Here is a 13,673-nt window from a genome sequence, read left to right as displayed (position 1 = left end):
TCCCCCCCCCCCCCCCCCCCAGAAGGGTAAGGTGGGAGCTAGCTCCTCCACCATCTTCTGCCATTTTGCTTCCTCAGGAAACCAAGGACAGACCTTTAATACAAAATCTAAAAAATTATGTAATTGCTGTTGCCCTAGTTTAGCGAAGCTTATTGAGCATTTGGCACAAAAAGTATAAGGCCATTTCCCATCCCCCCCCTTGACTTTTACTTTTCATGAGCTTCCTTACTTTTTCCAAGTTCCCTTACCTTTTTTGAGCTCCCTTACTTTTTCTGAGCTCTCTTTCTATTTTTCCCTATGTCTTTTACTCCTGAGAAACTGCATCGAGTTCCCTTTTCTCTTTCCGAGCACTCACTTTTTATTATGATGTCCTTCACTTTCTCCCCCATCATCAAGCCTGATGGCTGGTTTCTGTTCTGTAGGGGCTGGTCATTCAGCACAGGAACCATGACTGGGGAAGTGAGGATGAATATAGGAAAGGCAGAAAGAAGATGCAAGGGACAGAATATGGGAGAGTTGCTGGTTAATACCATACCAGCAAGCAAGTATATATTTTTTCACATGCAAGCCACACAAAATGTGACCAATTCCAGGAAGATAACAATGACTGCAAATGTTTATGTGACAAGTTTATGGTACATAGTATCTGTTTCCTTCAGGTTAGGACAGTCTCTCAAGGACTTATGTGTAAGCAGGAGAACTCTACATGGTAAAACACACAACTTAATTTAAAAAGTAAGTGGAGGAATTGGGCAGGCTAAAATGCATGTCTTAATTAAAAACAAAGACAGATGTCAGCAGACTCATTCATGATTATTCACAATCAAGAAGTCAGCTCAAGTTAACTGAGGATGTGCTCCCCAGAAATAAGGAATACAATGAGCTTTCATGAGAAAAGAAACAGGCCTGGGACAGATTTGTGATTAAGGAAAAAACATTCATTCTAGGCCAGGTCCAAGGATGAAGCCTCAGGTTTGCACTATGATAAAGCAAGGGCATGTGTAACTGTTACTTTGAACTTAATATCAACATCCTTTTGTATCTCGTCTTTTGTGTAACATTTTATCTATGAGATAATTTTATAAAGATCTTTTGTCTAGAAGGTATGATTGCCAGAGAAAAGAAATGGAATGTGGCTTTGGGGCCTCTGCCCCATCCACTAAATATATATAATGTATATATCTGTCTACATGTATGTACATATGTGTGTCGGTATAGGGTATATATGAAAGTATGTATGAACACTTGTCAAATTAATGAATCAGGTGGCCAAGTTTGGCCAAAATGTGTGTGTGTGTATGTTTGTGTGTGTGTGTGTGTGTATGTTTGTGTGTGTGTGTATGTTTGTGTGTGTGTGTGTGTGTTGAACCTCGTTTGACTCCTGACCTGTAACAAATACAAACAAAAGAACTTGTATATTTAAAAAGTAGAAAATTGAAACTGACTAGTTATTTGCTAGTCAAGTTTAAAATACTATTCACAGGGACCAACAAGATGGCTTGGTTGATGAAGGCACCTACTTTCTCCCTTTCTTTTCTCTCTGGCTTAGAGTTAAGGAACTCTTTGTAAGACTCTATCCTAGCCAGATGGGGCGGGGTTGGGGGTGGGGGCAGCTTTCAGCCTGAGAGAAAAGAGTTGAAAGCTAAGCTTTTTTTCTTAGTCTCCTGCTGCTATCAGCAGGAATTAAATTGCCAGAAGCCAGTGGCTTTTAGCCACAGAATAACCAAGAGTTAAAGAAGGTAGAAATTGCCTAAAGTAAGCACCTTGGCCAAGTATTCACCGATAGAAATTGCCAAACATAAAGCAGTTTTGGCCACAATCAAAGACTCTGTAACTGCCTTTTTGCTGTCTGCCTCTGTTTACCCTGTAATGCTGGGACAGCAATTAATAATTTTTTTCTTAGACAATATTCAAATGCTATAAGAATACATCATTTGCTTCTTGTCCGTGCTCTAATTTTCCAAGATGAGTCACCACTGTGATTTATGAGTTCTATATCACAAAACAATGAAAAAGAGAAAGCATCTTATACTTTCTAAGTGGATAAATTAAAAATTATAAAAATTACTTTGAGCATATCACTGTGCTTAATGTAGTCAAGGTTATTTAAAGGTTTATTTGTTAAATAGAGTGACTTTTATGGGAAGAAACAAATTCAAAATCAATCCATGGTATCAATGTGTTTCTTTTGTATACCTCCTAAAATATTTGATATTTCCCAGTATCATTTGTATTCTTAATAGACTTCCATAATTAGTTACTTGAAAAATACTTTGACAGAATAAAAATTAAAGTATGCTAGCTAACCAAAATAAATATTTTAGAAAGCTACCATAACTCCTTTAAAAAAAAAAAAAAAGCTGTGTATGGTAATACATACCTGTAATCCCAGGACTTTTGTAATACAACATCTCTGAAATATTGTTTTGCTGATAGAAATGCAAATAAATAAACTTTGGAAACACAGTTTTTTTAAAATTGAAAAAAAAAGTATTAGGCAGAGTGCTCTAGATGAACAAAAAGGAGAGGCAGAGAAAGGGGAAGAAAGAAATGGGATGCATTAGAGTGTTTTACATGCTAGTCTTCACAGTGGCTGTGTACTTGTTGGCATGGTAGAGAAGCCTAGGGTTCAATCTAAGAATTTGAGCTGTTTTCACTTAAGTGCTGAGAGCCTGGAAGATCCCTGAAAAGTTGTCTGTATCCGAAGATGAAGAGCTAGAATACAATGTCCACACAGAGTAACAGGAGTAGCATCCAGACATGAACTTAGTTCAGGAAGAAGCAGGGAAGGCAGGAGTAGATCCCTAATCTCTCTACATCTGGCTGCTGAGGATGGGTCTTCCCCCCTGTCTCAAAAAAAAAAAAAAAAAAAAAAAGAAAAGAAAAGAAAACCCTTCTGTGCCAGTCTTAGAGGTGTACCCTCAGTGATTCTAAAATCCAGTTGCTATGCTTAATCTTCATTGACAAGTTAATGGGGTTAGTATTACCATGGAAACAAGCCTTTAGACCTGAGAGAGACTTCCCCCTATGACTAACTGGGGGAAGTCCCTTCTTGGAGGATTACAGCATTTCATGAGATGGGGTCCTGGACTAAATAGAAAGATTATAAGCACTGCCCTTATCATTTTCTGTTGCCTAACTGTAGACTCAGTGTGATGAACTGTCTTAAGTTCCTGCCCTGCCTTGATGAGAACTGTATTTTCAAACCATGAGCCAAAATAATCCATTCTTCTCTTAACTTGCTTTTGTTAGGTATTTTGTCACAGTAACAGGAGAAATAAGTAATATAGATAATTCATGCCTGGTCTGGGGTCATTGCTGTGTTAATTTTGACTGTGTGGTTCTTAGGCCTATGGAAATAGTTTGGGGGGAAAGTGTGGAAGAGTTTAGGCATTTGAACTAGAAAATTCCAAAATTCTGTAAACAGAACTTTATGGCTCATTGTGATGTAAGTTTGAAAGGCCAGAATGCAGAGAACTGGAGAGTGGAGGCCTGGCTCATGATGGTTTAGAGGAACAAGATTCATATGGGAAACTGGGCTAGAGGCCTTTTCTATTCTAGCAACACAAAACAAACAAAAACCTATCTGACTTTATTTATCCCTTGTCCTGAGAATTTAAGTTAAGCAAAATCCCCAAGGAATAGGCTAACTTACTTGGCAGAGGAAATTTGAAAGCAGTATAGTTTCAAACTCTATGGCTTGCTGCTTACTCATCCTCTTCAGGTTACAGTGACTAAAAGTAAAAAGTGGAGCAGAGAGATATGAAATACGTAGGTTTTGAAGAAAGGAGTGTGGTCAAGTATAAAACTACAGAAAAGGCAAGTTTAAAAGCAGCTGTAATCATTAGAGATTTGTATCATTAAAGAGAAATCTTGACACTGACTCAATAGAAGTGGTATCCCAGAAACATTGACGACTCCATCTTGTAAAAATGCAAATTCAGTTAAAAACAAACAAACAAACAAACAAACAAACAAACCCTAAACTGAGAATATTACTCAAGAGGTTCCTTGCTCAAAAGCAGCTGTCTTAAGAACATGTTTCCCAGGTTCACCACAGAGACGGCAAGTAAGGTCCATCCTGGCTGGGAACATAACTTATCATCTTTGTGCTCTTCATACCTGTTTTGCAGGCATTAAAACTTAAGATTAAGGAGACCATGCCATGTTGTTCCAGGGATTTGCTAAGGCTAGACAGGATGTGGGAAGTTTAGAGACCCAGTGAGAAGGCAGGGAGAAGCTATTTCCTGAAGTTGTGAAGGTGAAATTCAAGTTACATTGGCGACCCCAAGATTTTTTTTGTGGACCAAGTGATGCCCACTGAAGGAATACTATAGGAAATAAAGTGGGACTGGTTCAAGAGTGCGTACGCTGCAGGCAGCATATCTAGAGCGCTCTGAGTGCCCAAGCCTTTGACCCCACATGATTTGAGTCCCAGAAGCCTCATATGGAGCTACAGGGTTTGACTGTTTTCCTTGCAGGATTTCTATCTTGCTTTGTTCTGATCTTTGGAATGGAACTATTAATATTAACTCTGTTCCACTGACTGAATGTAACTTGGTTAATGGATAAGGATTAGCTGAGGCTTCAAAAGATTTTCTGAGCAGGGCGTGGTGGCGCATGCCTTTAATCCCAGCACTTGGGAGTCAGAGGCAGGCGGATTTCTGAGTTTGAGGCCAGCCTGGTCTACAAAGTGAGTTCCAGGACAGCCAGGGCTATACAGAGAAACCCTGTCTCGGAAAAGGGAAAAAAAAAAAAAAAGATTTTCTGAGCAATTTGGAACAGTCAAAGACTATGGGAACACAGAAATAAATATTGGGCATGTTTGTCAAGGAGTTTCTACTTTGGAGTAGTAAATAGTCTTTTTCAACCTGTGAGTTGTTACCCCTTTGTCAAACCTCTATCTCCAAAAAATATTTACATTATGATTCATAACTAGCAAAATTACAATTATGAAGTAACACCACCATATGAGAAACTGTATTAAATGGTTGTGGCATTAGGATGCTTGAGAACCACTGGGCTTATTTAATTGGCTTACTATAAATGGGGGCAGCACAATTCCTTAGGCTGTAATCTTGAGCTAAATAAAAAAAGAAAGCTGAACACTAGCATTCATCTTTCTCATAGCTTCTCACCTGCAGACACAGTGTGACCGTTTGTTTTGCTACCATGACTTCCCCAACCTGTGAGCCAGAGTAAACCCTTCTTCCTTATGTTTTTTGTCAGGCGTATTGTCATAGTAATAGAAAAGTAACTAAGAAATACACCAGTCAGCTTGGAACCTTGTAATCCTAGTACTTTTTTTATTAGAGATTTATACATGAGAAACTGAGTTCACTTAAAAAAAAAGTTTGTTCATAAAATTCAGAGCTACAATATAAGATAAAATAAAAATCCAATTAAAAATGTGCACCAGTTGAGCAATTGAGAGGATAAGTTATGGAATATCTACATGGTATAATTCTGCTCGGCATTAGAAAGAAATGTATGATTGGAACACTAAAGCACATAGATCCACCTCTTCCCAAATCACTATACTACACCCAAAAGAGCACATCTTCCTCTATGAAATCCTAGGATACATACATTTTAAAAATTTGGAAGCTTTGCAAGATAAATTGATAAAGTAATTACATGTCTGGTGGTTATGCAAGTGAAAAGATTTTTTTAAAGTTCATTGTTCACCTAAAATTGGTAAATTATATAAATGCAAATCATATCTCTAGAAAACCAATAAACCTAAAATTTTATATATTAAAACTTTAGTTTTTTTATATTAACAGTTTAAACAACTATATATTCTCAACAGTACATAGTACAACAAAACTTCTGCAAAGATGTTAAGATTGTAAAAGAGGAACAGAGAATTCAGCTTCCCAATCAGACATGTAAGGTGTTAACTAACTATCTTGCTCCCACAACAAAGAGAAACCAAATAAAACCAGAAAAATCAACAGTCCTTGCGTTCATCAAGGAGTTGGAGACACTGAGTAAACTCCTACTTTGGGAACTCGAGACAGGTGACTGTAGAGAACTGACAGTTGGGAGTGATTGAAAGGTGGCTGACTGGTTACTGGGTGGCAGAATCTATACTGGTTTAAGAAAACAACTTCTGAGAGTCCCATCTTCTGAGATTTTTCAAGTTTCATGAATTTAAGTACCAGTTGCACTTTCCTATTTTCATGGTGAGAGCTAAGGTTCATAGGCCAATATGCCACTTTGACTTAATCATAAGATTAAACTGGATTCCTCAGATCACATACTAAAGGCCCTGTCATCCAAGGTCCTGTGTAATAACAGGATTACAACTGAAAACTGCAAGGAAAACAACCTAAAGAGATGTGTAGAAGCCCGCAGATAGGAGAACCAGGAATATGGGCACTAGAATTTAAGCATAGCCCTTTGTCAGGCAAGTATGAAGTTCCAGCTAAGGAATGTTTATCTGGATCCTTTCATTCAGTAAATTATATCTGGGTTCAATTGCAAATTTCTAGAGATTCAAAGTAAAGGGGAGAATTTTGAAAGAAGGAAAACACTGAAATACTATTTTTTTTGTAGCAAAATAAAGTTTAAGAATTGCAAGGCACTTTTCTTTAGAAAACCTATGACATGTACAATTGTTCAAAGAAAAAGCCTTATCAATTTAGTTTATAGTTGTATTTCAGAAACAAGAGAAAACTAGATTTTCTCAAACAAATTAAAGGAATCTTTCTCTAGTTAGCCTATTTTGTGAGGAATGCTAAATTAAGTTCTTCAGAAAAAACAGCAACCATCCTTAAAATTTAAAGAGGCAGATTATTAAAGTGGGTCTTAAAAGTTTGTTGTATAGTTGATATGCTTTATGAAATTCACTGTTAATATAATCAGTGTTTGGAGTATGGTTATGGAACACAGCATCACCCAATCTAATTTTGAACCATTTTCCTTACCTACAAAATATTGTTGGGAACCACTTTTTATCTCTTGTCTTGCCTCTTACCACCATCTCTAATCATATGTCTATTCTGGAAACTCTAAAATGGGGTACTCTGTGTTTGGGTGACTCGTTTAGCATGTTTCAACATTCATGTAAAGAGCATATATCTATTTTTTTTTATTGCTTATCTCTTAGTTACATACCATTTTGTTTCCCAACTCATCAGTTGTTTTTACGGCTGTTAAGACTCTATTGCTCAGGTAAGTGCCTTTAATCATAGCACTTGGGAAGTAGAGGTAGGCAGACCTCTGTGAGTGCAAGGCCAGCCTGGTCTACAGAGTATCTTCTAGGATAGCCAAAAAATCCTGTCTCAACAAACAGCCCAATGGAACACTGCATGTTTATAGAAGTGTTGGTAGGGGGCATAGACAAAAGAGTGGAACTTCTGAGTTTGCTAAGCTTTCCCCTCATGCTGTGCGATTCCCTCCCTCCCTCCCTCCTGGGGACCTGTGGTGCGATAATTTTACTATATTTCCCCACCATTTGTTGTTTGTTTGTCTTTTGGCTGAAAACATCTTGGCCAGTTTGAAATGATATCCCATCTTAAGTTTACTTTATATCCTTTTATGGCAAATATTGTTGAACATATTTCCATGCACTTGTTCTTTGATCTGTCCTCTTAGAAATACACAAGATGGAGTTGAAAATTTATGTGTATACTATTCACAAGAGATATATATGAAACATAAAGAGACAGGCTGGTTTAGTTCATTATAAAAGATTAACCAAGGGCATGAATACCAAAGAGCATTATAGTTATCTCATTATACAACATGAACATTAATCATTTCTTGATAGAATACATTTGTAAGGAGCACAAGTCATACAAGTAGACTTTTGCTAGAGATCCTATCCAGTCGGTGTTGAAAATTGTATTCATTGGTGTTTTTCTGGAATTTGTAAAGTGAAGATGACTAGAAGTTGGATTAGGTTTTCTGCTTTATTAATTTAAAATTGAATAACAGTTTGCATTGTTTACATTGCTTGTGTGGTTTTTTTTTAATGGTGGGTGATGTATACATTTAAAAAAATATATATCTACTTAAAGGTTTTCAAATTATTTACTTTCCACAAATATAGGCTGTGTTTTACCCCTAGTCTTCTTTTTACTTTCTAAAAGAAATAGCCTTTGTCATATGGAAAATAATATATCCATGTTGTTTTATCTCTATGTAGTGAGACCACAAGATGTAATTGTAAAATAATATTTGGCTCAGTGTTAGAGTACTTGACTAACATAAGTCCTGGGTTTAATTCCTAGCAACACAAAGTTCAGCCCTAAAACCTAAGCTTATATTTCCTCTATTTCAAATGGTTCTGCCTGACATAGACTGGTATATTTGCCTTCTGAAGTGATTGAAATTTGAGAAGTTATTCTCTGAAAGTACTCACAGCTTTGTAATTGATATGAGTGTGAGTCACAAAAATCAAAATGTAGAATTACTGTGAAAGTATTAGAAATATTAGAAAATCACATTTTACAAAGATTCAGTCTCTTTGATCTCATGGCCTTTAAGTGTCATGGGCCCCAAAGTCTGAGAATTTCTCTTTATATCATTATTACAAGGAACCAAACCAGCTTGAGTCATGGATCATATAATGAAACATTGAAAGACTAGTGTAATATAAATTGCAAATGTGTAGTCTAGTGTGGTGGCCACCCAGGAGGTAGAGCCAGGCAAGACTGGTCTATAGGAAAGCCAAGGTTATGTAGTAGTAAGTCTCTGTCTAGAAAAAAACAAACAAAAATGAGTTATATATGTTTTTTAAAAGGTAATATATAAGGGGCAGGCAAAAGTAATTACAATTTTAAGATTAAAATGTTTTATAAAACTCTGAAATTTTATGTTTTTCCCTTTATGCTTTGTCATATAAAAATACTTAAATGTTATTTATGCTTTTTGATATTTTAATCTTTGGTGAATATTTCTAAAAATAGAAAATTGTAAAATACATAATTCATAGTTGATATAGTTTAATAAAATTTTTCTCAGTTGAGTACCTAGATTTTCTTTAATTTTATAGAAAGCACCATGTGTTTTACATTATTGTGTATATTAAAGATTATATGATAAAATATAAAGATATAAATACACATTAAATTTAAGTCCATGGCCACCCACCTGTGTGCACATGGGCAGCACTAAACAGATTTGGTGTTATTAATAACAAAAACAAAAATTTAAAAGGTACCATGAAGTTAGGAGGGAAAAAGGATGGTAACTTGAAAACGAGTTGGGGTTACTGCTGAATAGATTGGTTACTATTCATTTCATAAATGTATGAAACTTTCAAAACCAATAATATGTATAAAATTACCTATAATTTCCCCAATTTTTATATATTTTCTTCTTTAGCAGTATTTTGAATACTCCAATTGTCTTTTATGCAGGTTGAAGATTGTAAAAATTTCTTTTAAATGCAAACAGTTTTTTATTCAACTTAGAAAAGAGTTGGTGAGTATTGATTAATAATTATTGATAAAAATGAAATATTGTAAGATTACTTAGCCATAGGTGGGGGAGCTGGCTCAATTTGTATAGTGCTCCTAGAAGTGCAAGGATTTGAATTTGATGCCTAGAACCCAAGTAGAAAAGCTGCATTTATAATTCTGACAGTGAGTAGGCAGACATAGGCTGATCCATTTAACTCCCAGGCCAATGAGAGACTTTGTCTCCAGAAAAAGAGGGATACATCTCTGGGAAATAACACCTGAGATTACCTTCTAGCTTCCTAACACGTATGCACGTGCACATACAGGTCCATGAGCACACACAGATTAAAAAAACATTTAAATCTTTGTGTCACTGTGAACAAATACTTTATAATACTTTATGATACTTTATAATACTTTCATAGAAAGCTCATTTCATTTTGGGAGTGCTGAATATATAATTTCTAGTTCATGGACTTACATCTTGTATCAACTTACTCCTGTAAATTATCTTACTATTTGATCAAATTAAACTAGGTTTGGCTAGTTTAATATGATAAAATATTATACTATTATAACAACTTCCTCCTGTAAAGTATCTTACTATTTGATCAAATTAAACTAGCTTTGCCTGGTGTGGTGATATAAGCCTTCAATCCCAAGCATGTAGAAATAATGGTTTAGGGCAAGAGCCTCGTACAAATCATATACATATTTACAGACTGCAAGCAAACTAACCTTGGTCTTTGGTTTACATCAAATTTTTATAAATCTTTGCAAATTGGTACATTTCAAGACTTATGTGTATAAAATTTCTTTAAAATCTTAAGAATATATTTGAGTCAGTTGCAGTATCTGCCTGCTAGAGGATATTTTCCTATTTTGTAACTATGGTTTATCGTTTATGTTTTCCTAATATGGGAGATTTTTCCAAATAGAATTTTTATTGAAATGAACTCATATTAATATGTAGACCATGACAGAGTCCTATTGCTAATGGATCTAATGTATACTTCTAGTAGCTAACCTTCCCAAAAGATAGGCAGCATTATTTCCATTTGTACTGCAGTGAAGTAGTTTAGATGCTGGAACTTGAAAAAGTTAAGCCATATAGCATGTCCTTTTGTACTTGTCTTTTTTCTTTAACAATTTGAAAGTTATAGTGTACTGACTTCAGTGATATTGTGTTGTTTGTTATCTATGTGATAAACTACTAAGTGTGTATGCTATAAACCTAGCATTTTAGTTTTCTGTTAAGGGACAGTTTTACTATTTCCCAGTGGGGAATATTTTGACTAATACTGGTACTGAACATTCTTATGCATGTATGTGTATACAGTAAATTTCAGTAAATATTCACAGAAGGATATATAATAAATCTTGTTATCCAGAAACTAGAGAATAGGGGCTGGAGAGATGTCACAGTGATTAAGATCACTTATAGAGGTCCCGAGATCAATTCCTAGCAACCACATGGTGGCTCACAGCCATCTGTAATGGGATCTAATGCCCTCTTCTGGTGTGTCTGAAGACAGTGACAGTTTATTTATATAAATAAAATAAATAAATCTTTAAAAAAAACCTATAGATATAGATAATTTACTTAGAGAAACTTTAGAGAGAATTGTGGAAGAAAACACTATTAATTTACCTGATTGTGTGAGTGTGTTGTCAGTAATAGTAATAACAAGAGTTATGAAATGTAACATTTATTGAAAACAGTGTATATGCTTGGTAACATGAACCATTTTTAGTATACTTCTCATAATTGTTCTCTGCGAGAGTATGCCAGTTAACACCATGTTTACCTGTAAATACCAAGAGCATGAAAAGTCAACTTGCAAGTGATTAAAGATCCAAAGTTTAGGCAGGTACAGTGATAATCCTTGTGCTCAGAAGGCAGGGACAGGGGACTAGCTGCTTGTTTAAGATTACCCCTGGTTTACACTAAAGTTTCAGACCACGCAGAGCCACATAGCAAGACTTTATGACAAAACAACAGCAGCAGATCCAAACTTTCACTTGCTATACTTAACCTCTTAGGACATTTTTAAGTCCATTGTTCACAAATTAGAAAGAATGTCATTACATTTCAAATACAATTACAGTAACAAAAGTACATGCACAGTGTTTGAAGCAATGGTTTAATAGGGAGGCCACATATTATACAGTGTACACACACTGATAAAACTTACTGTATTATACTCTCTTGTAAGGTGTTCTGTCGTCTTATATAATATTTACTGTATATCATATAATATGTAAACTTACTGCATATAAAAATGTAATGAAACTATTTAACCTTCTAGTAAACAACAAGTTATGCTTTAATCACTTTACTTTTTAATTTGAAACTACATTCTTATATCTGAACATTTTATCTTGTTTTAATTATGGAAAATATTTTCATGATGAAAATATTTCTTGAATAAAACATAGAAGAAGCTCTTAAATATAATGATTCATTGTTTCAGACTGTTTCAAACTGATAAATGTTCATCAAAAGATACCATTAAGAGTGATGTAGCACTGGCTGTATACACAGTAATATGCCACCCCAAGTCCTTCCATATATATTTTATCCAACAGAAAAATAGCCAATGTCTTGAATACCACTTCCGAAGTGATAGTATCTTCATGGTAGCCAGATACTTCCAAGGCTGAGGCAAGAAGGTTGTGAGTTCAAAATCAACCTTGCCTACATTGTGTGAGGGCCTGCTTCAGAAGCTAAAAAAGATAGACATGGAGGCCTAAATCTCTAATCCCTGCATTTGAAAGGCTAAGGTAGGGAAATTGCTACAAATTCAAGTCTAGCCTGGGCTGCAGAAGAAGGTCACACTTTGGGGGAAAAAAAATCAATATCCAGTTTGCCATTATTATGTAGAGATGTTGAACCTTATTTAAGTCATCAAAATGTGAAACAGTGAAATAAGAAAAAATATAAATAGATGGGATAGCAAATGCTTATAATTCATCACCCGAAAGATTGTCGGTGGAGGAACTGCTATAATTTCGAGTCCAGCCTGAACATTATAGTGAGTTCCAAGCCAGCCTAAGGTACAATATGAAATGCTGTCTCAATACACAAATGGATACAAATCAAAACCAGAAAATCACTGAAGATGGTGAGTGTATGGAACACACATTATCGTCACCAGGAAGTATTAACTACTTTAGCTATATACATATACATATATGTATATCTAGCTATATACATATATATATATATATATGTATATCTAGCAACAGAAATATGTACATATGTACATAGAAACTAAGAATGTGCATATACAGCATTGCTCTTCTATCTCTAACTTGCGAAATACCAAATATCTATAAACAGTAAAGTATGTAAACTATTGTGTATATATTATACATTACATATATAATATATACATATTACATGTACACATACATACATATATACATATGTATCATATATATACAAGATACTTAGGAGATATGTGCTTTGGTATAATGTGGCTCATGTCAAAAGAACAACTATAGTATCAGTCTATTCTAATGCTATTCTATTTCTAATGTGATTTTTATAATAATGCTTGGGGTGTTGAATATTCTTTCTTTTAGTCAAGGCAGAATTACAAATTGTGGATCTACACAAATTTAATTTGTGGTCCAGGACTATATTTTGAAGCAGAATTATAGCAAATAAAACTTGAAAATATTTACTTGAAAATAGTAAAAATTTTAAAGTTATTTCTAATATGATAGAGAATACAAGTATGTAAAAGTGTATAATTACAGAAATTTGCATTTTATAAATCTTTTTATTTATTTCACTTAGCCTTTGTTAATAAAATCATTAAAGGAGATTAGCACTTGCAAGGCTGGTATAACTTATCTGTCAAAAGTATTATCATATCCTGACATTTTTCCATTTTCTCTGAATTTTGTCATATAATACAGCATGAATCTAGAGAAACATTACTGGGATTTAATATGGTGAATTATAGAGCATGTAAAACTTTGTGGAAAGCGTGTGTAGAGCATCATACATTCTTCCGCCTGGATAGACCACTTCCACCTCAAAAGAACTTTTTTGCACATTATTTTACATTGGGTTCCAAATTCCGGTACTGGTAAGTACTACTTTTATACTATTTGTTTTGTTTTGTTTTGTTTGTTTTGTTTTCCTTACCTTTAGATTAGAGGTCTAGGTTTAGAGAGATGGCTCACAGGTTAAGAGCACTGGCTTTTCTCCTAGACGGATCTAGGTTTAATTCCTAGCACCCACATGGC

The 13,673-nt window shown here is 34.8% G+C and overlaps 1 protein-coding gene across 2 annotated transcripts in view; it reads left to right on the top strand.

Annotated features, from left to right (window-relative positions):
• The window catches only part of Ptpn4 (protein tyrosine phosphatase non-receptor type 4), a 168,477-nt gene that overhangs the window by 88,927 nt on the left and 65,877 nt on the right, over positions 1-13,673 (top strand). For both annotated transcript variants that reach the window (XM_029539304.1, XM_021197760.2), the window contains 2 exons: positions 9,372-9,435; positions 13,341-13,513. In XM_029539304.1, coding sequence (XP_029395164.1) covers positions 9,372-9,435; positions 13,341-13,513 — 237 coding nt within the window. The remainder of the gene's footprint in view (positions 1-9,371; positions 9,436-13,340; positions 13,514-13,673) is intronic.

Source organism: Mus pahari, chromosome 5, assembly GCF_900095145.1.
Source record: "Mus pahari chromosome 5, PAHARI_EIJ_v1.1, whole genome shotgun sequence".
NCBI lineage: Eukaryota > Metazoa > Chordata > Mammalia > Rodentia > Muridae > Mus > Mus pahari.
Note: the sequence above shows the minus strand (reverse complement) of the source record. Positions and strands in the feature narration are given on the sequence as shown.